At 44.7% G+C, this 26922-nt stretch overlaps 1 protein-coding gene across 1 annotated transcript in view; it reads left to right on the top strand.

Moving 5' to 3' along the window:
- The window catches only part of PAPPA (pappalysin 1), a 184554-nt gene that overhangs the window by 76231 nt on the left and 81401 nt on the right, over positions 1 to 26922 (top strand). The window contains exons 8-9 of the mRNA XM_056352475.1: positions 16359 to 16487; positions 18096 to 18187. Of these exons, the coding sequence (XP_056208450.1) occupies positions 16359 to 16487; positions 18096 to 18187 (221 nt within the window). The remainder of the gene's footprint in view (positions 1 to 16358; positions 16488 to 18095; positions 18188 to 26922) is intronic.

The following is a 26922-nucleotide window of genomic DNA, read 5'->3' on the forward strand; positions in this document are numbered from 1 at the left end:
CTTTTACATAGCATGATTCCCTAGAAAAGATTCACTCATCTGTGGGAATAACATGAAGCTCTTTTGAAAAATGAACACCAGATAAAAGGAAACCTGCTAAGAAAACTGCACTCTAATTTAGAAAAGATGATCTAATTAGTACAGCTAATATCAAGGAAGCATACATCATTATGGTCTTCTAAAGCATGTTTAAATATAATAAAAATGATTAATTAACAATTCAGTAATCATGAGCTACCATCCCTTTCATGGCCCAATTATACAGCTCAGAAGATGCAAATTGTCCCTACAGATTTAAAAATTCAAGGTAACTAACAGTAATGAATATAAAAGCAAAAACCCAGGACATCACTGAGTTTACTCATGTGCTGAAAGTTAAGCATGTGCTTAAGTGCTTTCTTGGGTTGTAGCCTTATTCCAACACTTAGCATGAAATGAATATTGGCATATTGGAAACATGGAAAAGGGTGAATTTTCCCAAGGTTTTGCTGTGAAAGCATCTTTGCCTGAAACCTGGCCCACTCTCATTGGAAAATGGGACTGGTTTGGTTTGAAATATTTGCATACCTTAGCACAAGTTCCCACAGAATCAGGTCCAGTTTCGAGTTCATAACAGAGTGTGAAAGAAAAAAAAAGAAAAAAAAATAGCCCAAAACATAACTTGTATTCTGAGTTCTATTCCCTTGTCTTTTATTATGATTTTGTGGGTCACTTCCAGCTTACAGCTAGAAGAAGTGAAAAAGTAATTAAATCAGTAGACAAGGATTAATGACGATTTTCCTGCATGTCATGGAATAAATCACAGGGGTAACGTTACTGTACCTGTTTGTATGTCTCACCTAGTTACACAGCCAGCTAAAAAACACAAAATCTGTTAGTCTTCTGGGCTCTACCTGTGACCAGGAGGCAGAAATGGATGCTCCTGGCGGCTGGCACAGCCAGCCACCCCGCCAGATCCCAAACAAACCCTGTAGCCTAGCTGGCCTCAGGTCACCTGTGTCTTTCCAGGGACTTCAGGGACAATCCTGCCAGTGATCTTCCATGAGACACTTGGACAGTGGAGCCTTTAGTTACTGGGCGAGGAGTCTTAAATACTTGTAGTTGGTTTTGATTGAAGACTTCCGCATGTGTTTGAAATTTTGAAAAGTGAGATGATTTGTTTATCCTCGTACGTACGCAGCATTGATCCATACCCTCTGGTGATGGGGTCACACAGATCCGTTGGCTGACGCTCTGTGTCCAGGCTGCTGCTGGGCCATACCTTGACACATGACAAATTCATTGAAACTGCATGGAGCTGCAGTTACGTGGTAGAGGCAAAAGCAAGATGAATTAGCACCTTGTGCAAAGAATAGCCACTGTCCTTATACGCCCTAAGCAGGAAGGGATGAAGATGCTTCAGGGAAGTCGGGGACAGAGGTGCTGGGCTGTGCTCCTGCGTGGGTATGTTTGTGTGGAGGTAGATGCAGCCTGTTCGCATCTGCCTGCTTGTCTCATCCTGTACAGCTGGAATTCAGCATATCTGTGCAACCAGACTTTGCAGCCCCTTTATCTCTCCGTAAGCCCAAGCCAGTTACCCCTTTATGCTTTTGTGTGTTTTCCATATTAAATAAAATAACCCCCCCCACACGTGTTCTATGGAAGGTTATTTTGAAGGCAGTCGCATATCTTTACTCTTGCCTCCTCTGACCTTGATCTTCACTGTCTTTTTTTCTCCCAAAGAAAATATTTGCTTGCACTGTTATCTGTGAGCAAGACCCTTTCCCCAGGTGTGGCAATACTGAAAGAAAAATTAATTTCTCCTACCTTTTTCCCTTCAAAGAGAGGGAACTTCTCTTTAAGCTGAGAGGAGAGACAGCCTTTAATGGATAGCCCTTGCCTAGTCAGCACTGAGTGCTCCACAGAGGAGAGTAAATAACTAGAACAGTGGAAACCTTCTATTAAGAAATGCAAAATTATGCCAGACCTTCTGTTCTCAAGCTGGATTTTAATCTCAGCTCTTGGCTCAAGCTGAAGCTAACAATCTTTTCTAAGGGACAGGACCTTTTCCTTGGACCTTACAGAAACCAGGCAAGATACACTCAATTCCACTGAGTATGAACAGCCAGAACTGCCGGTATCTGTGACACAAAATGAGAGTCAGAGCCTAGGAAGACAGCAGAAAGCTAAATAAATCAGTGGGAAAAAAAAAAAAGAGGTCAGGCCAGGTGCAGCACAGAACTGCTGAGTCTTCACACCACAGCGAGTGATAAGGAAGGAGCCTCATCTGCAAGTCTCAAAGTCTCAGCTCACAATTTAATCCAAAGTGTGGGTTGTGCTCATGCATAGAGGGTTGCACTCTGGCTGTTCTCTAGAAATAATGTGCAAGATAGTCACAATAGTGAATGTAGTAATTGCTTTGCCCTCGCTTTGCCCTCACTGTAGCACTTCTATGCTCACACCATTGCAGTTGGGATGTAATCATTGCTCTTGCATTTGTTTGTAGCAACCACTGGTTTTTTAAGAGCTCAGTGACAAGTGAGTGCCTATAACGAGATGTTCTCCTGAGGATGTCACAGGCAGTTAGGTGCCAGTCCCACTGGGACAGCCTGGGCTGAGCAGCCCGTGTTCCCCATTGCACTCTCAGAAGCCAAAGCTGCAAGCAGTGAGCAGCCGGGTGTGCTGGCAAGATCCGTGCTCTCCCCTCCAGCAGGCCAAGCTGAAAGACACCAAGATTAGTTTTGGAAAGTTGTCAGAATAACTGGAAAAGTTTCTAAGAATTGGAAATTTTCCCAACTTTTCTGCCACAGACTTCGTAGGAAACCTCAAAATGTGGTGGACGGTGACGGATCAGGTCATCTGTGTGGTGTAGTTTTTAGGCTTTTTTCAAGACAAAGGCTTTGACTGAAATAACCTTAGAAAGAATCCCAGCATGAAGCCCTGGTACGAGTTTTGGTTTTGCAGAGTTGAGTGTCATTGAGAAGCAAGTGTGCTGTCCTGTGATACATTCCTCTGAGCCATTCCTACACTGACTAGAGCTTTAGTACCTAAGTGACACCTAGAGATACTGCATTCGTACTTGAAAAAGAAAGAAAAGACACAGAGAGAGAAACTTGCATTTCCTCACATTAGGGAATATGCTTTTCTTCCGTGTTTGCCTATTTTACACCTACATTCTATGGCTAAACCTTTTCTGTTGCTTGATAATAGCTGGAGGGGACTGGTCATCATCTGAAGTAAATACAGTATTTTAAAATATTTTGTTAGAATCAGGAGTTCCATTCAGTGCTAAGCTTGTAAACTCCATGTCATTCACTGTGTTGTAACTCCTCACCTAAGACAGTGGAGTGTGGCTGTCACTCAGGCTCCGGGGCGTGATTGCAGAACGACTGAGAAATTACCCTCATCAAGACCACAGGTAGCTGGAGGGCTGCTGTCACATGGGTCCTCAGCATTGCACTTCGGCATTGTACTATACGCAAAATAATTGTTTCAAAATTTGCGTTTTTGATGCATTTGCCATTTGTTACTGGTTACCATTACTGTTAATCAGAAGGGCGTATGATCAGTGACTTGTTGGTAACTCTAGGCGATGAGTGGTTGAAGGAGTTCTATGAACAGAAAACAGTTCTTTAGTCTGAAGGTTCCTACAAATGTGAACAAGCAGAGAGGCTGGAGAATCAGCAGTGACTATTCAGAATGAGTAATAATTCATTACAGCCAATTATTGGTGTGCCTTTTAGCCCCTGGACTCAATAGGAAGACTGCATGAATATCACAGTGATGATATGTAAACCCAAGTCCCTGCCGAATACAACACTAAACTGTCATGGTGACATCTATCCTTATTATGGCATTCTTTCCTTCATCTTGAAGATCTATTCCTCTATTTTCTGAAGGTCTACCAGCCAGAGGAATGTATGATCTAAAGCAGCTGAAATGAATTGCCAGATCCATCTGTCATGAAGATAATTAAGACCATATTTCCACCCAAACGAGATACAGATCACTGGGTGGATGTTCTCCCAACACCAAAAAGCTGAAGCCCATATTATCACCATCTTCTGCTTACCCCTCCTCCGCAGTTACTATGCCAAACCTCTCTTGATATGCCAGGAAATACTGGGGAGTATCTAAGATAGGGCTGAAATGTTAAGAAAGCACTTTATATGCCCAGATTTATCTGCAAGAGCTGCTAGGTTGTCCGTGTGATATCGGCATGCTACACATCTGGATTCCCAACAGGCTTTAGAACTGTATATGGTATTCCAGATGTCCTTGTGCACGAATACTTAACCAGCTACCCTGGAAATGCTTTGCCTTGATGCGTGCAAGGACCTTGTATACTTTTTTTGTGGATACATCCCACTCATGGTTCATAGTTGTCTTGAAATTGAATAAATAACAACCAACTGCTTCTTCCCGTCTCACCTGCAATGAAGAGCTCCCAGTGTATTCTGAGTTTCTTGATCCTAACATGCATAATATTGTCTTATACCACCATATGCACCATTTTGAGACACCCAGTCCTGTAAATTAGTCATTTCTACATTATAACTCCATCCTTCTCTGCCTTGACTGAGCCTATTTGCCAGTTCTGTGTTGTCTGCAGATACTTGGACTTTTGAGGTTCAGATCTTTATTTGCGGGAAATGCTTATTAGTTAACCTCAAAGGGATAACTGAAAGGCAAATTTCCATTTTCATTCAAATTTCTCTTTCAATCCAACCTGTTCCAGCTACTAGAGTTAAGACCAGGACAGTGTCATCTCTTGTTGAGTCCCTAAGTATTTGATGCCTGCTCTCACAGCTAGCAGTACCAGAGACATGCCATTATTAAAAGCATTTGTTCTTTAGTCTGCATCTAGTTTTCTTTTCCATAACTGCACAATTCTTCATATTATTTCCCTCTAGTAATATATTAGAGATCCCTATCTGTATCCATATGAAAGTCTACAGCTCATCTCCAGTAAAAACACTTCTTCCAAGCTTCAACAGGAACAAATTTATTCACACTTTCTTGCTCATTCCTATAAGCTTCCCTAAGATTAGTTTGCAGTGCTGCATGGACTGAGCTATTCTGAGCATTCCCAGGAAGCAAACACCCTTCTGTCCCACCAGGTTTCCCTTATCCCTATAATTTCCAGTTTCAGGTGCAACACTAGCACTGCTAGTTTTCGTTTAGCTCTTCATCCACCGTCCTTGCATTAAGGAGTCACTGTTTCAGTTGTTGCTCTCTGACCCTAGTTTCCCAGCTGGATTAGCAGCCGTGCTGTCACTGTCTGAAAGCCTCCGTGTGTCAGTGAAGAGCTCGGAGTGTATCGGAGCTGCCTGTGGTCAGTTTTGGCAAAGTTGTGAAGTTTAATACTCAGCTGGTGTAGAAGAGTGTAGCAGTCCCGGAGCTTAGCGGAGGTGCTGGCAGTCTGCTAGCCAGCATCATCTGTCTTGGTGCCTCTCCCAGGCCCTGTCTAGCCTTGGCTGCCTTGGCAGCTCCTTCCTTGTGCAGCCAGTATTGATTGCCCTGTTTCTGCTTAATGAACCTGGAAATTTCTTGTGGTGAAAGAACAGAAAAGGATGGGACAATTGCCTGTCCCACGTGTTCCCTTCCAACACTGGGAAACTGGTAACAGCTTCATCTACGCTGATGGAGGTGAAATGCTGGTAGGAAGGAGACTCCTCCATCCAGCAGCATCTTCACTGACAACATACTCCTGGGAAATTATTTCCTTTCCCAAACCATGTGACCTCACCTCTGGCTTGCATGGCAGCAGGGAGCTGGGACTGGGCAGGGGTGACTGATTCTGCTCCCTATGCCAGACAGCAGCGTGTACACCTGCTCTGCACTGAGGGCTTGGCAAGCCGTTGAGAGGAAGCTCCTTTTCCATCTACTGTTTCTGCATCCTTCCTTCACATATGTTCTGCTGCTGAATACTGAGGTAGCGGTTGTTATTATTTATAGCTGCCAGTAGTGTGCTGGGCATTTTACAGAAGAAATACACCAGGTGCCTTCTTTCAGAGAGCTCACGATTAAATGTTAGAGGCTAGCAGTGCTACTGCTCTCGGGGATTATACATCTCCACTTGGCTGATGTGACTTGACAGCTGGAAGCCACACTCTGGTGGCTTTCCTTCTTTCTTGCTTTCTTCATTAAAGGTGCCAGGTTATCTTTGTGAAAGAATAAAATCTGCTTCCTGACCCCACACACAGAACAGATAGAGCAGTTTTCTCCCTTACCGCCCTCTGCCAAATTGCCTTAACCCTGCCCTGGAGAAGAGAAAGAACAATTTGACGGTCTGTGCCAATTCAGTAGGCAGCTTTTCCGCTAAGCCTGTGCAAAGATGCCATTTGGTGCCAGCTGTAGTGATAGATTTGTGATTCTTCGCTGTTGCGGTTTCTTATGTAACGCTGTAACTATAGCTGGCACTCGACAAAATCCGTAGCTCCTGTTCTGGCTCGGCCGCACATGATGCAAGAATAAGGTAGTAAGGGTGGGTTGATATCTTTATGGGTTTGTGATCCTGAAACAGGGCAGTCCAGAGGAATTTTTCAGCCTGGGTCTATCTTTGAAGGGTGAGATTGCTCTGAATGACCCATAGCTGCCTCTCGCAAAGAAATGACTTGAGAGCATGGGAAGAGCCAGGAAAGAGGGACTGCCCCATTTGAGGAATGACGCTTGGCCTAGGGATCAGCTCTGCTCCAGCCAAAGGCTCCACAGGGACTGCTGCCACTTTCGATTCACATCTCCACTGTACCTCTTGGATGATATTTGCCTGATCTGTAGAGAGATCAGACCCATAGACTACAACTTAGCCATATGCAAATGTCCCTGAAAAAGCAAACATTCACGGCTGTCCTATTATTAACCAAATAATACTATTAGAAACTGATATATTTAATCACTCCCAGCCAGGGTGGAATTTGAACTCACGACCTAGAAGTAGTAGCAGAGTTTTCAGCTGCAGGGGAAAAAAAAATAAAAAAAAAAAAAAAAAAAAAAAAAAAGAAGGTCAAACAGGACTTTTCCTGCTGGGCAAAATAATTTATTGCAGGTGAAACAGTCTCAGATATGTGGTAAATTAGTCTGTGCATTATCTCATGGATAATAATTTCTCTCTGATGTTTGCCTTCTTGTGTGCATCTTTATTTTGGGCTCTAAATAAGATAAGAAGCACCAGAAATCTCCCAGGAATAACAAATGCATTTTCTTTGCTTGATTGAGGAAAGAAATATTGGACAGACATGTGTTATGCAACAATTTAAAAATAACTCTCTTGTAAAACTTGGAGTGAGCCTCAAATACCGCAGAAGAAGCAGAAATGTGTTACCTACCTTTTTATCAGCAGTGTCAGCCAGTACAGCTTTTTTCAGCTACTTTTACTGAACTATTGGCCTGATCATTTCCTGGGCATTTTATTTTAATATATTTTCCTAGGAAATGAATTCCAAGTCTCTGTTAAATTTGGAGTGGAACTGCACTCAAAGAGGCAAGGATTTGGAAACAACGCTGCAGTGAGACTAAAATACCTGTGCTGTCCTTAATACCTCATTGGATACAGCGACAGACAAGACAGAAGCCTTTTAGGTGTATCATCGCATGGCATGGCATGAACTGAGCACACTGCGGGCCCAAGGCACCCATCGTGTGGTTGCTTCACCCAAACTTCATCTTAGCCTTTCTGGCCAGGAGCTTCTTCAATGCATGGTGACACTGGGCATCTGCCTGCTGCTGCCCCCATTCCAGCATTTTCCTGGAGCTTTTCATGACAGGAGGGGCAAGCTGGAAGTAGAGCTCATTCTTCACTGAAAATTGTACCCCAGAGAGGGTGCCTGGAATTGGACACCCCAAATTATCAACCAGTACTAAAAATACTGGCCCTGAGAGCTCAGGGCAGTAAAGCAGCTCATTTATTCACAGTGGTACAGATTTTTTTTAAATGTAAGACCAGTTGCGGATGTAATGACAATAGGGGAAATTAGCTCATGATGGGATTTTAGAAAGAGGCTAGTGGAAATATGTTCAGTAATGTTCGGTTATTAAACCATTAAAGATGCCACTGGAGACCAGCTAGTAGGATTTCTCATAATCTGAAGTGGTTTAAGGCAAAACACAGAGCCCCTAAGGAGGGAAATGACAAACTGTTCCTTTGGAATAGTCACCTCATCTCCTCGCCCATCTCTGTGGGCTCTGCTGTGCGGCTTGTGTGACAGCACATACGTCTCGCTCATGCGTAGGCACGTGTACCTATAGGCTCCCTTCCTCCTTGTGAGGAGCAGTGCCCCAGCCCCCACGCCCTTACCCTCCCAGCTGGGGTTTCCCTGAGGAGGGGTGGTAGAGGTGAAACCAGAGAAAACTGCAAACATCTGTGTTCACTTGGGGCCCAATCTAAGCCCCACTGAAAATGCACATAATAACTCCCCCTGGCTTCAGGAGCCTTTGGATCAGGCTCTGTGAGTGTCTGCTCCCATGGCTCTGTTTACCATTTTGGTGGGATTACGTGGAAATGGGAGGGTATTAAGTTCTGAAAATCAGGTCTTGGCTCAGGCCTGTTGAAAGTAAATCCTAGAGGTCAGGTCTGGATTCAGAGAAGCTGAAAAACATTATTTTGCCAAGCTGATAGCCCTAAATTGGGAAGATGCTTCTGCCCACAGGGAGAGCTGAACCTGGCAAACTGGCCCGGGGCTGAGGGTGGCAGTAGACGTGCTCCCAGCCCCAGCAATGAACTGTCGCCATCCAAAAGCTGAGGGGCAGTTGTTGGGGTCCCAGACCCTTGTGCAGGGTGCACACCAGGCACTTCTGCGGTGTGGTCTGAACCAGCGCTGGAGCCTGCAGGGCTGCTGCTGCTGGTGGTCCTGCATGGAAAAGCCGTGGCACAACTGGGATGTCGATAACATTGTGAGTAATCAGGCAGTGCTCATCGAGAGGCACGATGCAACAGGCAGGGGGTTGCCAGTGATGATGACAGCCTTTAAAGCCATTCACCTGTCCTAACCTGCCCGCCGCTTGTGTTACTGTTTTCTCCCTGCCACGCTGGTGCATGGGAGCACTGTTCTCGGGTGGTGGATACTGGCACCAGTCCCTAGAAATCAATAGGGAAGTGCTGGTTTCCACCAGTCGGAAATTGGGCCTTCTGCATGTCGTGTCCCAGATCTTTCCTTCCACGGTCAGAACAGAACAGCCTTCCCTCCCATGGTGGCTGCATCTGAGCTTCGTGTTGAGAAGCGCTCCCATCTCAGCTTAAGCTCTGAGCGCAGCCGTGAAGAAGCAAACACAACAGATTTCCCCCCTCCTTCCCTGCTTCTAATAGCAACCAGGTGCTCTGACACTTAACCTGTGTGCTGCCGTGAAATTGCTTGTCTAGTGCAAACACCCATGTGAGGCCCTGGGCCTCCAGGATTTCCTTTATCCCAGGATTTGTAACCTAATCTCATTTAGATCCCCCATTTATATCATCCACCTTAAAAATTCATAGGTTTTGTTGTTGTTGTTTAAACATGAATAGAAAATTGCCTTTTAACGTGTAATTTTTTTTTTCTTTTGAGAAAAACCCAGGAAATATCTTTAAGGCCTTGGCTGCAAACTTAGTTTTTTATTAAATATGCTACTGTGTTTTAAATTGGTACCAGGCAAATACTTGGACGATTATATCAAAGTCTGCTGGACTTAATCAGTTACATATATATCTATATGCTTGCTACTTAAAAAACTTACAGTTCTCGCACGAAGGACAGAAGAAAATGATCACTGTAAAAAACCAAATGTGTTTGAGGTCCTAAGCAGGACCTGGCTTTCAGAGCGAGGTGCTACAGACCAGCACGTAGTCCTGTGCCAGGGCATCTTGTGCAGGCAGGGAGCTGGTCTGAGCAGCAGATGCACATGTTTGCAGCTCAGAGGAAGAGGTGAGCAGCTGAGCTGCAGTGATTTAAGCCTGGACTGTTTTGCTCAGGTCTCCTAAAGTTGCTTGAGTTTTACACCGGCGTAAGTGAGAGCAGAGCTGTAAACTAATGGCTTGTTTTGATTTTGTGGTGATTGTGAGAGTTGGTGATGACTTTGGTTCTTAGAAGTATTTAATGGAGCAAAGGATTTTTTCCTTTTCCTAACAGGCTGGTCCCTCAACCCTTGCCTTCAATCTTAAATAGGCGTGGTCTCCATGGTATCATGTAAGTGGATAAAGTGGTTGGTTTAGGCATTAGTAGAAATACCTTTCTGATAGAGTCAGAAGGAAAAGTTGAGTTTGGACACTGTCTTGATGCCACTGCTTTGTACGATGAGACTCAGGGCTTCAGACAGTAGAGACACCTGATGGTACAACACATACCTCACCAAGTATTCAACTGAGATTGCCTGTTCAGGTCGTTGGTAGCTCTGTCTTTCTTCCTCAGAAATACCCAGTCCAGGTTTAAGCTGGGTTTGGGAGCAGAAATCCACCGTACCATCCCCACTCTCCCATCCAGCCCATGAGCATTCATTTAGTACTTCAACCACCCTCTTCTGATTTGCTTGTAAACAAAACATAAACAATGTGCTGGAGGGCACAGAGCAAACCCACCACCCCTGTTGGAACCTGTCTCATCATGGATAGAGAGAAAAGCCTCTCCAAGGCTACTTCCTTGGCATTTATGTCTTCTGAGTCAGCTCAGTGTCTGAGAGAGAGGCAGGAGACTTGTTTTGAGGCCTTTGCACCTGCCATGTCACTGGGCTTATCCAAACAGCAAGAGATCGGATCACAGCTGAAAAAACAGCCCGTCGCAAGAGCTCAGGATTTTTGACATCCTTCTTTTGTTTACAGCATCCCACCCCTCCTTTCTCCCAACTGCAGAGCCAGGCAGGAATTCTCTTTATTATCTTCTGCCGTGCTTCTCATGCCATTTTTATTAAAAGAAGGAAAGGCAAGGCAAGGGGGAGCGTGTGTGAGAGAGGAGATAAAAGAAGAAAACAGTCATATTTGTTGTACAGTCAATGGCAATGCAGGAAAAAGAATGGGACCTGGGGAGCAGATCTGTTTGCGTTGTCCTAAACCAACCCCATCCCCTGGGTTAGTCTTTATCAGCTACTTTTGGAGCACCTGAGGCTGGGGGAGCCTGCAGACACTGCAGTGGTACTGCTAAGGGGTAAAATGCAGCACAGCATAATGACCGACTCTTAAGTAGCAATGAAGAGAGTGGTGTTAGCTCCTCCCAGAAACACCAAGCCCTGGTTCAGTGTCTAGGACTGGGAGGCTCTAAGCAAGTCTGAGAAGTGTCGTGCTTCTTCACTGAGTTAGTGGCTATTTGGGGTAATCCAAGACCTCTGTAAATGACGCTGGGTGTTCTGGCAGCTGCGAGCAGCTGATGGGGAGGAATTGGACAGCTCCAGGTGGCGGAGGACAGGACAGGAGGTGGCATAGACCTTCAGCTTTTTCGTGCGGTTGTATTCAAGTGCACCTCGAGCAGCTGATCCAAACCGTTGCAACAAGGGAAGATGTGGGGTCACTGCTGTTTGCAACCAGCAGATTTCCTGTTTTGCTCCGCAAGGCTTCCTTGTGATTGAAGAAGAGCAAAGGTGACAGTGTTGGAGGGCAGCGGGGATGGTGCTGGCAGACCGGAGCTTGTTCTGGCCTGCAGAGAGCTGTCCAGGAAATGCTGTTGTTTAGCTCAAGAGTTTGGTGGCTGTTCAAAGTCAAAGATGGGTCCTTGGTGAGGATGCTTGAGGTGTGGAATTTGCCTCTTTCACATGACACTGCCTGCAATAACCATAGTTTAACTGGGGATGCCTAAGACTTTGTTGTCCTGTCCTTAAGCAACAGGAATGCTGTCTGCTTTCATTGCTTTCTGGCCATTTATGTTTTCATAGGGCAGAAGCTGGGATCAGTCTTAAGTATATTTTCAATTTTGTTGGAAACAAGTCTTTGCTGTATAAAAACCCTCCCTGCTGTGATATGTAGTTGGAAAAACATATATGCCATTGTAGTAGGGAGAGAGGCATGGGATGTTTGCTTTCCCTCGGTGCTTTCATTGCATCTCAAGTGGGTCCTGTGTCCTCAGACGCTGAAGCCCTGCAGTGGGCACAGAGCAGATGGGGCTGGGGCACTGTCGGCCCTTGCAGGTCTGCTGGCACTCCAGGGCAAGCGTGTTGCTTTTATAAATTCAATGATCTTTTAAACTCACCTTGATCTGAGTAGAAAACAACTTCCAGAGGTGTAATTTTTTCCTGTAAGTTTTACAGGAACACCCAAACTAAAAGCAGAGATCTCTTGCCTGGGGAACACAGCAAGGTTAACTCAACTGCCCAGCCTCCCCAGTAAAAACAGGAAAAGAATTAGAGGGTTTTATATTCCTGACCCTGCATCCGTCACTTGCCACAGCAGACAGGAAAGTTGCCCTCATGGTATTTCACACGGCACATCCTAATTCCCCCTCTAAGCAGAGGGCTTGAGTCATTGCTTTTTAATAAGACTGCCTCCCCACGGGCGGAAGCTGCAGCGATCAATGTGGCTTACTCAGTTCTCGAAAAGGTCATTAAAAGACCATAGATATAAATTTAAAAGAGTGTTTGTTCACATCCTTAATGTTAAAGATGTTCTTCTCTCTCCCTTTCTTAAGTAGCATTGTACAAAGCTGCCGTGCATCGGACCTGCCTGACAGCAGAGTGGAAAGAGCAAGTTATCACTGCTGGGGTGCCATCAGCTTCGAGAGAAGGCAGGAGAGAAAATAAATGGTCAAAAACCACACTTGTATCACACTTGGAGCAGAGCTTGCCTTACTGACATCTCCAGATATAGTCTGTAATATCGACCCTGGTGCCCTATAACTATATGGGAGAGAATGAATTCTTTTTTTGTTTTTTTCCCCTGCTTTGTTCCTGCATTCCTTCCTCCCTCCCTCACTATCGTACTGGATTACTGCCCAAAGTATTGCACATATCATCCCTTTAGCAGCTATATTTTTCCGAAATGTGGGTACTGTGAAGGAATGCTAAAACTCTCAGTTGCTGCCAATATGATGCATTTAACAGTTCAGGAGGGTATAAGTATCTCAGGTTCCAGTTGTGGAGACATGAAATGCCACATCCAGCTCAGTCAGGTTTTAACACTAGTTGCATCAGGCCAGAGTGAGCTGAAAGTGCTTGTGCCTTGAGCTTTGCGCTCCTAACGTGGCTTTCTGGTGCTTCCATCCAGGCGTGCCTCCACCTATGGCTGCGTGATGCTGGATGGCACCCCTGGGGCAGGCGTGCTCCCATTGCTGACCTCCTCTGGGCACAGCTGCTTTGTTGGTGCTGCCCTGGGTGGGACAGCCAGGCGCTCATCTGCTGTCCTCAGCCAAGGGGAAGGTTGTGAAGCTCCATGTTGCTCTGGACTGGGCTGTCCGAAAGGGGAGCTGGGGGAAGAGTGGCCTCACAGCTCCAGTGGGGGTCTGGAGAGGTGGCTCCCCATCCTGCTGTTGCAGGGACCATATGTTTCCAGACATTTGTCTTCCCCTTCTCTATATTCTAACCAGGGACAAGGATATTACCCTCATAGTTCATGGGGTATCGTGAGCATAAATAGTTCAATAGCGATTTTGTACCCAAACTGTGTAGAAGTAAGGGAGACCAGGCTGTACAAATACCTAAATGTATATGTAAGGAGTCAGATATTTTGTTCAGCTTCTTTTTTGGAGAAGAAATGGATTTTTTTTTATTATTATTTTTATCACTAAACTATAAGAATCATTTGCCTTTCATGACATATCATTACACCAGAACTTTCTATTTTTGAACAGCAGGCTGTAGTTGGAAATCTCCCCTCCTTACACAGGTGACAGGATTAGACCAAAGCCCATTGCCACAAAGCTATCAGTCACTCTCCTCTGATGCCCACAAGGTCCTCTCTCCATACTGTTTTTTATTCACAATCCATATAATTAAATATGCTAGAGTTCTCCCCACCTAATAATTTTCATTTGCAGTTTTCTGTCTTATTCACCCCATACATGTTCATCTCCAATCGCCTAATAATTCATAAACACCATCTTCTCTCCCATGCTTAATTTAGTTCTATGTCTTCTTCCATTATGCTCTGCCAACATCCCACCCTGTACATAAACAAATGTGAACTTTTCCTGTTTTCCGTTTGCTTACATGTATACACAGGCATACACAAACACTCCCACATACTAAACCACGCTCGCAGAGGCACACTTTCTGCTGTTAGCCGCATGCCTGCCCATCACTTATGGGTATCGGTGGAAATCACACCAAAATTCAGTATCTGAAAACTACTGGTTTACACTCATGCGTGTGATCTCAGTGCATCAGGAAGCAGCATGGGTTTATTTTGTAGCTGTTACAGCTGCCTGATCTATTCATTTGCTAAGTCTTTTCAAAGAATTGAAGCTTTTTTGTGGTTAGCAGATTCCCAGTGACAAAATCCACATTTATGCAAGTATACTTGTTAATCTTAACTACTTTATGAACAGTTTTGAGAAAGAACTTGAGAAATAACTGCTCTTTAATAATCAAAGCTTGCCATTGCTTTGATTTTATCAGTATATATCAAAAACTTCCCATCTTAATAAGTGGATTTATCTGGGAGTGAAGTCTAGAGGAAACCCTCAGTATTATACATCGATGTGTGTTCGGCCACTGAAGTTTCTTCCTGTAATTTTTTTTTTTCTTTGTTCTTTTAAACAGAGCCCAAGGGCAGAAGTTTGAAATTCTTCATTTTGAATAAACACTCTTACCAGTACCTGGGTAGATGTCTCCTCAATCTGTAGGTGAATTAAGAAACTGTTTGTGTGCTACCTGAACACTCAAATTTAGCTAATAGGAGCTATAGACTGTTGCTGACAGGAATAAGGTGAAAAAGCAACGAGAAAGCCATTGTGTTGTGTTTTCATTCCACTGAATTTCACTCCCCATTTCACTCCCATGTGCACTAACAAAGAATCAAATCCCAGTGCCATTCTCGTGCAATTCACTCAGTGGCAGTTACTTTGCAGGCATACTATCCATGAGAAACAGCTTTGTTATAAAATATAGTGTGTGATATTGGGGTTTAAGTCATGCTTGTTAATTTAATGAATGTTGTTAGGAGATACTTATTTCACAATCTTGAAGATTTCAGTAACTACAGTCCATTGATATCTACTTCAATAGTTTTGTTGCTCTGTATGGTAGATATATCTCTTCATAGTACACACCTCATTAATAGATGCTTTTTTACCAAGTTCCTGTGACAAAAGGACATGTATATTACTGTCAGTAATTGGGGCAATATGAGCATAGTAAGGAGAAGATGGGCATGGGTTAGGAAAGAGCTGGGTTGTATTATGGGCTTTGCAATTAGCTTGATTGATGATTTCAAGAAAATCATTTTGCCTTTGCCACTCTGAGGCTTTACAAATCAGCACAACGAGGATAATGGTAATGAGTTTTTTTGTGGAACGTTTTGACTTCTGTTAATGTAAAAGACATTGTAAAAGAGCTAAATGTTTATATTAGGCTTATATTATTTCTATATTGCATATAAAAATGATTCCTTATTTTACAGATGCACAGAATTTATGTAATTATGGTTTTGCATAAATATGTAACAGTTTGCTAATTCCTTCTTTCTATTTTTTTTTTTTTTTTTTTTAGTTTATTTCAATGCTAATACCATGATCCAGTGCTGTGGTGTGAATCCTATTTTGTGTGCTCTCGTGGATAGGATGAAACCTTCTTTTTAACTACTGTTTTAATACTCATATGCAAAGTGGATAACTTATTTATCCATCATTGAAACATCCCCAGTCTAATTTTGTCTTTAATTCAATAGGCAAATCCCCACTGGCTCCAGCAGCAGTTGGATCAAGCTCAGGGCTGCTCAGAAAGCAATGAGTGTTTACAGGGAACTTGAAGTTCCTTAAATGAACTGTGTCATAAACTTGCAGGTAACAGTCACTGACGTGGAGAGATGAGAGCAGAAGTGTCCAAGGCTGGACACAGTGAAGCACAGGGCTGGTTTCTCAAATGCTGCACAACTATCGACCATCAGTAAAGCTGTTACTGTTTGGTGAGGCTCGATACCCTGCCAGGGTGTCAGTGCTGTGCCATCTCTGCAGTGGGTATAGATGTAAGCAGCAACACACCGAGTTGCATGATTTTCATCAGCACATACTTTAACTTTCAAATATCCAAGAGTTGCATTTATTGCAGAACTGTGCACAAATCAAGCACGAACATAGGTAACACTGTTGGGCTCACAGGAAAAAGGCACCCAACCGAAAATTAATCTCACCAAAAAGAGGCAGGAATATTCTGAGAACCTGATGGAACTAAAATTTGCCTTTTGGGCAGCCAACTTCCATTTCAGTACCTCCTTCTCTGCCCTGTGTTACTGCCTTGGTTGTACTGATCACTTCATATTTCCTTTTGTCTTGCAGGGAACTGAGTGACAGGACTACATACACATACCAGGTTGTCATTGTTTCCGGGACGGAAGAAAGCGAGCCTTCCCCCGCGCTTGTGTATATCTCTGGAAGTGGATACTGTGGAGACGGGATTATCCAAATGTAAGTCTGGAGTGAGCAAACAGATAAATCTGGTCACATGTACACGGCCAGAACCTGAGACTAGAAAGGAATTGATGACCTCTGATGTCTTCTTAGTTTAGGCCGGCTCTCATCTGTAGATAATGACTCATGTGCTTGATGATTACCAGGATGATGACATTTAATTGGAACTTAGACCCTGCTATCCTGGCACCAGTAGATACAGACAGAGATAAGATAATGGAGTCCAGACAGCAGGATCGATACAAAAGTACGCTATATGCTGTTTATGCTGTTTGTTAGTGTATCTGTATCTTTATACATGTATATGACATTTCCTATGAGGAGCTGAAGTAAGTGCTGGAAAAATTCTCACAGCCTTTGATGCTCTCCTCACACGTGAAGTCCCATGTGTCTGGCAGCTGGTGGACAGGGTAAAACCCTGCCACATGTTGGGCCAGGTTCTTGGTGCAGCCTCTCATTTGACTGACCACTGGAGCTGGGATGTATTTGGAGGTGATAGATTTGGCCTCTGAAGGAGAGTGCTGGGAACTGCATGTTCTCAATCAGCAGCTCCCTCTCGCCAGCTGCCAGTCCCCAGATCCCCTGAAAACATAAAACAATTGTTCATGACTATTGTTAAGGTTTATTCTTTTACTATGTTGGTCCTTAAGGCTACCTGCTTCAAAGCTTCCTGGCATTAGGTAATGTAATTATTTAAACTATGAAAGTAACAACAAGCAAGTGTTTAATTCAGCCAGTATTATTTGCTTGAAATAATGCTGACCGGCAATCGTGTAGTACAGCTCTGTCAAATGATATACCTGGCAGCAAGGATTTGCAGGATGAGGCCCAACAGGCAGGGAAATCAAAGAGAACAATCAAATTACATGAATCCAGGGCAGTGTTGGAGAGAGAGGTGGAGAAAGACAGATTAATTTTGCTTTCCATAACTTTTCTCCTACTGTTATGTTTGCACATTCCTCAAACATCACTTGTGGCTTTGCAGCAAGCACTGAACAATAGCTGAGCTGCCTCAGGAGCAAGCAGGAACCAGGCTGTGTCACAGCTTGGTTGGTTGTGGCCCCACTGGCAGCTGCGGTAGCCCCTTTCTCATCTGGTTCACACTCTTCTCCCCACACGCTGCTGCAACCATGCGGGTGGGCACAAGGCAGGAAGGACCCCATCCCCGACACCGACTGCCCTCCTCCAAGTGCTGTCACCTGGAATAGCCCAGCACCCAGCTTTATGCCTCGTTATTCCCATGCTGGGGTCACAGGCTGGCCCTTCCAGATTTAATACAAAGAGTTTCAGAGATTCCTGTTCTCTTTTTCCCCACCTGCTGAGTTGCAGCCACATGAGCTATGAAGGAAGTTGCTCACATCCTCATCAGAGAACAGCAAGTGGTATCCACATGTGCAGGAGAGAAGTGGCCAGGCAGGCCTGTGAATGAGGAATGATGAAAGTCAGGGCTGGAGGAGAAAGGGAGAGGTATTTTAAGGGTCGGCACACAAAGCCGCTCTACTGGATTTCAGGGCTTTGGGGTTCTGCAGGGGGGGTGCAGCAATCGTCGGGGATGATGCCATTTGCCATCTAACTCCTTTTTGCATGTGTGTGCCCTGCCTACAGAGACTTGGGGGAAGAATGCGATGATATGAATAAGATCAATGGTGATGGCTGCTCCCTATTCTGCCTGCAGGAGTTATCCTTTAATTGCATTGGTAAGTCTGGCTCAGAGCCCTTCCACTCATGGTGGGCAACAACTCTATGCAGAGTGCAAGGAAAAAATAAACAGTATTTTCAGCATTTCTAGCTGAAGAATTGTCATGGAAGAGAGAAAAAACGGTGGAATTTGTAGGTTTGAAAGGCGAACATATCTTCCCAGCTTCTGGTCATTTGGATGGGAAATTGGTTCTGCTGGCTTTGAAACAGCCCAGGACTTAAGGCTAAGTCAGCCATTGTGGGACTGATCCAAAGCCCATTGAAGTCAGTGGGTGGTTTTCCAGGGCCTTCAATAGGCTTTAGATCTGGCTACGTGAGAAGACATGAACTGATTTTTTCTGGTAAACAGGAGGAGGAGCGAAAGGGGAAGGGACTGAGACCAGAAGCAAGTCCAGCTGAGGTCACACCTCCTTTGAGTTGCAAATCAATATCTGAGGATCAAAGGTCTAGCTAATCCCCTTTTTCAGAGGTGAAAACTACTTAATCAGATTTCATTTGCAAGCCTGGTTTGCTCTGATTAGCAAAACCTGTAAGCACAATGGCCGGAAGATGCTCGAGCTATCAGGGATAGCAGGGCTGCAGTTGTGAGCTTTACATATTTATTAAACTCTCTAGGAATGCTGGGGGCAGAGAAGGGAAATGGAGACCCATTTACACCGCACCTTCGGTGGGGCAGCCCTGTGCTGCGGGAGGGATTGTGTTTCCCAGCCAGGGCTCAACGAGGTCTGGGGAAGGAGGAAACACGCAGAGCTTCTGAAACCAAAGTTAAGGTTTATAAAGGGCTTTTCTCAAGGCATTTTATGAGATTCCTTATCTGGACTGACCAAGCAAATACCTGTCTAGTGATCCCATGCCTTCAGCTCAGGGCATCAGTTCTAAGCAGATAATATAATGCTGGCAAGACTGAAATTTGCTCTTTTTGGCAATCTGATGATTAAATCTTCTGTCTGGAACAACATATGAAGGACCTCACAGGCATCGTGTTTCCCTTGGGTGGTAAGCTGGGGGCTGCTTGTCTCGTAATAACGGCTACATTTTTACTTCGGCATCCCACACCGGCAGACTTGAGGTCCAATTCGGTGATGTACTTATTTACATATGTAAATAGCTCTATTGAAATCTGGGCATATTTATGGTCACCGTTAATTGTGACTATTGGTGGTCTGGAAGTTACGTTTGTGTTTCAAATAACTTGCTGCATTCAAGCCTCAAGCACTGAAAGATATTAGTCATAATATTTTGATAGCGAGATAAACACTTGCACAAATGTTTTGGGCTCTCCAAAGTCAGGCACAGTGCGAGGCTGGTTCCAGCAAGGGTTCAGGTTGGAGCTGAATGGTTACATCTGTATCACCCTGTTCAGCAGCAGGTCTGAGTTCCTTGCTCCAGGGCTGTACTTGGACCACATCTCAGTGTTAACGCTGAGATGTGACCCAGGTTATCCCCTTCTCCCCTGTGTATGTTGGTTCTCAAGGCAACTGGGTTGTGTGGGCTGGGGAGGAGCAGCACCGTGCTCCAGGGGAGTCCATGTGCTGGGGCAGGAGCGGGGTGTCCCAAGCCTTGGGCATACAGTGGTGTCCTGCAGCTCAGCGCCGCAGCCTGCTTTATACCTATGTACATCTTCATCTCCAGGACCTGCAATAGGGGTGGTTAAGAATGTGGAAAAAACCTGTCTGACAGCAATATGATTAGAAAATGAAGCAACTAAACCAGACACACAGATTTTTTCTACATCATTACAGAGGCAGCGATTTTTCAGATTTGCTTGTGTGGAAAAGGAAAGGGGAATTCCAGAGGTAAAAAGCTGTGTGTTTGTCGTGGGTTTGTTGTGGTTTTGCACTGATTGCAAAAGCAAATGAAATCAAATTGTGTGTTTAATATTGAATATGAGGACTCAGGTGAATCACACCAGCTGAATCAATGGAAAGGTGTCTGGACACAGACCTTACAAATGTTTCGTTGTGTGACTTTACAAGTGCATGTGTGTGGTGATGGCCTCAGCATGCAAGTAGGGTCTGTGAGGGTAGACCAGCTGCTATTGCTTTTGGGCAAACACTGCCTTCATCCAGTCCCTGGGAAAGGTTCAGGGAAAGATTCAGGACCTGCAGAACAGGTCCTATTGGCTTTTACAGCTGCTGAGTGACCATGGATGAGGACATCAAGAGCTAGGGAGAAACTGCTGGCTCATCTTTCAGACAGATGAACAGTGCTGATTTGTATTCTGCTTTAACATAACAAGCATTAAAATCTCACCAGAAAACATAAAGGTGTTGAGGAAGCAAGTGGCAGTACATATTGCATAATAAATAATTAAAAAGAGCAGAAATTCAGCTAAACAAAAGTCATCTTTGAGACTGGCGGGGTGTTTTCTTGGAAAATACAGAAAGCTTGGGTCCCTGTTTGAGGAGCACAGAAAAATAAGTGTAATTTATTTCCGTGTTTACAAGGCTAACACATGTTATAATCCTGTAGGACAACAAGTAATTATTTCAGACAGTGTTATTTTTGCAGTGATGTTCTTGTTGCATTATGTAGCTCTTTAGAGCCCCGGGAATCACTCCCCTTCACCAAAGAATTCACTGAGCCTCAAACACATGTTCAGAGGCTTTGCTGAATTGGGGGCCTCAGGGTTTGATCTTGCAAATGCTTCCTTCCAGGCATGTTTCTGAACTACCACAAGGCATTCTTCAGACTTCAGCAAATCTAACCACAACAGTGAATGCAATGCTTGTCACAGATTGTCTGCAGGATTGGGTCCCACACGGCTGAGAATAATCACTCAACATTCTGTTTGCAAAGGCAGGGCTGAAGGGGTATGGTTGGGGGCAGTCCATAGCAGGACGTTTGATAGCAAAGCCCAAGTGGATTTCTTCTTTCCAAAGCAGAGACCATGCAAGTCACCTCACTTGGTAGAAAATAAATACAATGGAGCCCGCAAACACCATCAAGCTTTAGATTTAGAGCCATGAATCAGAACAGTTTGGGTCTGAAGGAGTCTCTGGAGACCTCTGGCCCAAGGACAGCCAACTTCAAAGTCAGATCCAGCTTCAAAGTTGGAGCATGTTGCTCAGGGCCATGTCCAGCTGTGTTCTGGAGATCTCCAAGGATGGAGGCAGCCTTCTTGCAGGTGTCCCTATGCCTCTCTTGGTCCCTTTGCCTTTTAGGATCGTGAAGTTTATGTTTGGTTTTTTTTTCAATTGGTCCAACTTTCCTTTGAATAAATGGCACAAGGCTCTCAAGACACTTTGCACTAGTGCCTGTAATAAAATTAGACTCCCCCCTCCCCCCCTCGGTTTTGTTTTCCCTCCTCCTTTCCTCTCTAATCAGATAACAGTGGATCAATCTGCTCTGCCACGGGAGGAGGGGCACGGGGGATGGAAGGAGGGAGGCAGGGAAGGAAACTGTGTGGTCTTACTGTCAGGCTGTCCTGGCCTTCTCTGAACACAAAGCCGAGTAACAGAAAACAGATAAGATTAATAGCGTTTTCTTCCTGCAACATGCTGAAGAGCGACAGTGAGATTAATTAATTAATTAATTAAAGCATCTGGCAGTACTCCTTTTTTAAGTTCTGCAGTACACTCACCCTTCCCCATCCTGAAATCTATCATCTCTTCTTCCCTGCTCCCCGCCCCCTCACCCCCCCACCCCCCCGCCTTTGTGTAACAGATTTTGCACATTTTATCTGCTCCGCACAGAATTTGGTTCCACGGGGAAAGTTTTACTTTGCCTTTCGATTTGTAAGAGACGAGCAAATCACCGTCATGTCCGCTGTGACTGATGCAGCCCTCTCCTACCTCTTGGCTGCTTTGCTTTCACCTTGCTTTTGATTACTCCTGGGATAACCGATTTTTGCGATTACTGTGGATCTCAGCCAAGTTCAAGCCGATGCGTCCTGTGTAAAACAGGCCTTGGTTGTAAGAGTTATGATTTACAGTTGTGGGAACTCAAAGCTTTTTAGCACTTGATCCATTCCCACTGGACTGTTGAGAAATGGGTGTCTAACAGGCAGCTGAGCACCTTGTCCTTGGTGTGCACTCTCCCACACACCAACATTGTACACATGCATCTAGATGTATGTGTGGATGCTGAAAAAGAGTGCTGCTTTCATTTGCATTCCTTTTGTTGAGTGTGATGTGCATTATGCATTGATTTAGCTCACCAGTGCTGAAGAAAGAGAAGGATATAATAAAAAAGATGCAGAGATCAATAAAAAAGAAGGGAGGGGGAGAGAAAGTAATATGAAAAGAGATGAGTAAAGGCTGATAGACACATTGAAACACAGCTGGGAAGTAGCTTCAGAACTTCTATCTACCCTTAAGTTTGCCTGGTAATTTATGGGGTTTTCAGTTGCGTCTTATTGGTGTTATTATTGCTACACTTTATCTCCTTTGCTTATAAGGGACTCTTTGCTAAAACCTTTTTACAGCAAAGCAGGGCAGAGCTTCTGCCAACTTCCACATGTGAGCAGTCCCCCTGAAGAATGCGAATGTTTCAGGTTAGACATATGTCTCCATGGTTTGTTGGATCAGGGCCTCAGGGATGTAAAATACAAAGAAAAGGCACAGAGTAGAGGAAAAGAGAAAAACATATTTAGCTCTTGAATTTACCACCGATTTCTGGCATGCTTGAAGCATAGTCGCCAGTGGTTGTTCAGAGGAAAGTATGATTTTAATTTGACAATGATCCTGAAACACCTTTCCTTTCACTCCTGCTTGGCCTCAAATTTTTTTTTTTGCTACCTTACAAATCTGGATCTGTCAGAGGCCTCTCCCTCCAGCTGTGAGCCTTACCTTTGTGGGAGCTCTATCCTTTACCTCTCCCATTATCCATAAATTAAGCATAGCACTTTCCCCTAATCTTATTGTTTGGTGGGCTGCATTGCATTCAGGGAAATGATTAATATTCATGAGCTTGCTATCTCTGTTTGGTGCATAATCCTCTAGGGAAATTGCAGTGTTAAATGAGTGACACAAACCTAATTTTATATGTCTTTTCTTTCCTTTCTTTCTTTTTCCTTTTTTTCCCCTTTTTGACAGAGAAGTAATGTGCTTAAAATAAATTGATGGATGACCATCCATATTCATTGTGGGCATGCTTTGAGAGCACGCCGCACTCCCATCCTCTCCCCCTCCCTCCCTCATACCCCTGCACAGGAACACGGCTTTGACTGCCGAAACCGTGGCCCCACACAGCAGCTAATGGTGATTTTGCCTTCTTTCACCAAGATTAAATAGGCCTTGGCTGACCCTGCTGAGGGCTTTCAGTAGAACAACAGCATGGGAGAAACCCAGCCACCTTGCAAGAGAAACTCAGCATCTCACAGGGCATCAATAAGACTAAAGCCTTGACCAAGGAGCTTGGGAAAGAGCATTGCTGTCAATAAAGAAACTGAGGTTCTATAGAAGAATTTCATAGCAAACAGCAATGAATTTACTGACCGGGGCTATTCAGATGATGTTTGTGTGAATCCTTCAGCTTAAGGCAAATTCTTTGAAGCTGACTGTTTCCTGCATCTCATGGGAGTGTGGCTACATGTTCTAAAATGTCCAAGCACTCATTTGACAAGTTAGTAATCACAGCATTGTCATAAAGTCTCCTAAAGTGATTTTCAGACTGTTGTCATTAATAGTGCAATCTTAGCAGGGCCAGCTGAGCCACAGAGCAGAGAGAGCAGGCATCTCAGGCAGCAAAATACAAAGGACAGATGTTTTTTTGTGGGGGAGAATGTGGGCTGCAGTGGTATTTGCCTGCATTTTTCCCTAGGCCAGTGACTCCAGCCCAGCTCAATCCAGCTTTGGTTTTTAGGACACAGCTACAACCAGAGCCCGACAGAAGAATTTCTCCTTTGCTTGTTGCATGCCTCACGCATTACTGTCCATGGATCAGAGAGGCTTCCACGGCTGGTTGTACTTCCCTCCTTAGAGCATCCTCCGTGACTCAACGGCAACTTGCTGTGCTTACAGGGAGATGCTGAGCACAAGACCTGCCTTTGCAGTAACATCCAGTCACACACACAGACAAGCAGTCTGTTTGCCTCGATGAATGGCACCACTGCGTTTTTTCTCTTGGGCTCCTTCCCAGCCTCCCAGGCAAGTGGGCCAGGCGTGGAGGAGGGCCACGCTGGCCAGCCTTCTCGTGGTCGTGGCGCTTGCTGCCTTGTGTGATAGAAGCCTCAAGATTTTCAGTCAAACAGGCCACACTGGCTCCTGTTGGCTAGCCACAGAGCAGATAATGTCTTACTACCACTGCCAGAGATGGAAATATCCTTTCGCTTAAGTGACAAAGGCTCGTGTTCTTGGAGGTGAAATATCAAATTTCAGTGCCGGGCTCTACAAGGGAGTTGTAATTGTATCTGTCTGCAGCGCGCAGATCAATTGCATAATTATTGTGCTCCAACCGCTATATCATACCGATGAGCCGAGTCATGCCAGACAAAGGACAAGCCCAGGAATGTATTTCCACAAAGCAGCTGAATTACCAGGGAGCCACGATCCGCAGATGCATTATGCCTGCCTGCTCGGTTCAGGAGATGCTCAGACATGATTGTCATATTGTACAGAAAAAGCCTCCTGCGAGGCCCCTGGATGCACCACAGTAGATTGCAACACCCACATCGCCTTCATTTCCAAGGTGTCTGGTTTATTTCATTGAAGAAAAATGTCACATTTTATTGATATGCAACTTTATTCGGAAAGGCCTGCCCAAGCTCTGTGTAATGGTTTTCCTTTTTTCAAATCAGAACATCCAGGAAGGAATATAACTCTCGAATATTTTACTGTAGCAGGAAATATCTCTGTTTCTGGCTTATTCAATATTAAAGAAGAGATTAGCAGATATCCTGGAAGCAGGCCATGCTATTCACTCTTTTCCCACTGAAGCCAAAGGTGAAACTCCCATAGAAATAAATGGAGCAGGTTCTGCGATCACTCAGCAGCCGGCTTCATGTGATCTTCAGTGGAATTATTTCTCCTTTTGTGACAGAAACCTCTGGATACGTTTCTTCTCCTCTGTGAACATAAACACCAGCGCTGAAGATGCCGATCAAGTGACACGGTGGTAAAATCCTAAACTGCTGACACCGGCGAGCCTGTGATGTGGCCCTTGCTGTGTCTAAAAAGGCCTGCACACCTCTGCACAGACCCTTCAGGGGTTAAAATGTGAAGCTCGCTCTGTTCCAAGAATTTGTTACTCTGAAACAATGCTACTGCATTTTTGTGTGTGTGTCTGTGTGTCCCTTTTTTTTTTTTTTTTTTTTTTTTTTTTCGGACAAATAGTTATGTGGCATGAGGCTTGTTATAGTTGGAAACAGCCCTAAGTAAACAGCTGAGCTTAAAAATACTCCTTTTTTTTGTCTGGCCTTTTTAAAAAAATAGTAGTTATTGCACAAAAGAAGACTATGCTGATGCCAATCACTGCGCTCCAGCGGAAAACAGGAAGCCGCCCCGAGTGTCTGTCCCCAGCCCTTTGACTATACGGCTTGGACATTAAAAGCCTTGTCAGAGGATGTGCCCTGTGCTATGAATTGGATCTCTTTATCTTTTTTTTTTTTTTTTTTTTTTTTTTTTAATGAGGTGGAAGGCTGCCTATCACAGATAAGTGTATATCCTGCATGTCTGCTTCCTGATCTGTGCCAGACTTCACTCATTTTGTGGGCGACGTGCTAGCCTTGCTTTGAACAGGTACCTGTGCTGGGGGGTTACCTGCTGAGCCACAGTGGGTCTGACTGGCATTCCCGGGCACTCCCTAAATTCTCTGCCTTACCTTGTGCATCCTTTCATTTCTGAACCCTGGAGGAGGGGGGTGTGTTTCAATACAGAAGGCTGCCTTTTGCACAGTGCTCGGGCAGCTTAAAAGGCAAGGAGAAGTGGAGTTTGCATCATTTTCTGGTGCGACACACAAGACCCCCAAGATCATTCTTGATCCTGAAGCCCAGCTGCACCAGTAAGCAGGCCAGGTCTTGCCAGTCTGTCTCTCTCAGATATCCCCCTTCTCCAGGCTGATGGCTGCCACAGAGGTTCCCAGGTGTCACAGAAGTCTTTGCTGAACCACAGACGGCCTTTTCCCAAAGCAAGGGCAAGAGAAGGACTTTGGTTTGGCCCCAATGATTTTGTGCCTTCGGTAAGAACTTTGTCAGGGAAAAGGAGCTCTGGCTGCCTGAATGAACACACATTCCCCGAGTTCAGATCAGGATCCTTCAGCATCTGTTGTCAGTCCCCAAGAGACATTGTCTCCTGCTGCCAGGTGCTACGCCTGCAGACATTTTACTGTTCTAGATTTAAGCTGGTTTTCCAGGCAACCGTTTTTTTAATTTTTTGAAGTCAGTTTTCCTTGAGGACAAACCAGATTTCCTTCATGTTCCTTCCTCTATCTCTCCTTCAAATCAGATTCAGCCTTGAAGTGAGAAGTCCACAGTGTTGATGAGCATCGTCCATGACGCAGGGCATACGTGACCAATACATCACCATGCCCTTCACCAGCTCTTGGGAACCTACAGACCTCTGTGGAGACAAGAATTTTCTTGTATTACCAAGGCCCTGGGTACTTTTCGTGTCGCAGTAGTTGAGAAAAGAACAGAAAAGACATTTTGCACCATTATGGAAATAAAGATGTTAGCTACTGCTCCCTAGAAATATACCATTCCTGACACTGCCCTCCCCAGCTTTGAGTCTGTAGGACTCTACGGATTTAACTGAGCTGTGTTCACACCACTGTGGAAAGGGAAGCAGCCTGTTAG

This window comes from Falco biarmicus, chromosome 9, assembly GCF_023638135.1.
Source record: "Falco biarmicus isolate bFalBia1 chromosome 9, bFalBia1.pri, whole genome shotgun sequence".
Classification (NCBI taxonomy): Eukaryota; Metazoa; Chordata; class Aves; order Falconiformes; family Falconidae; genus Falco; species Falco biarmicus.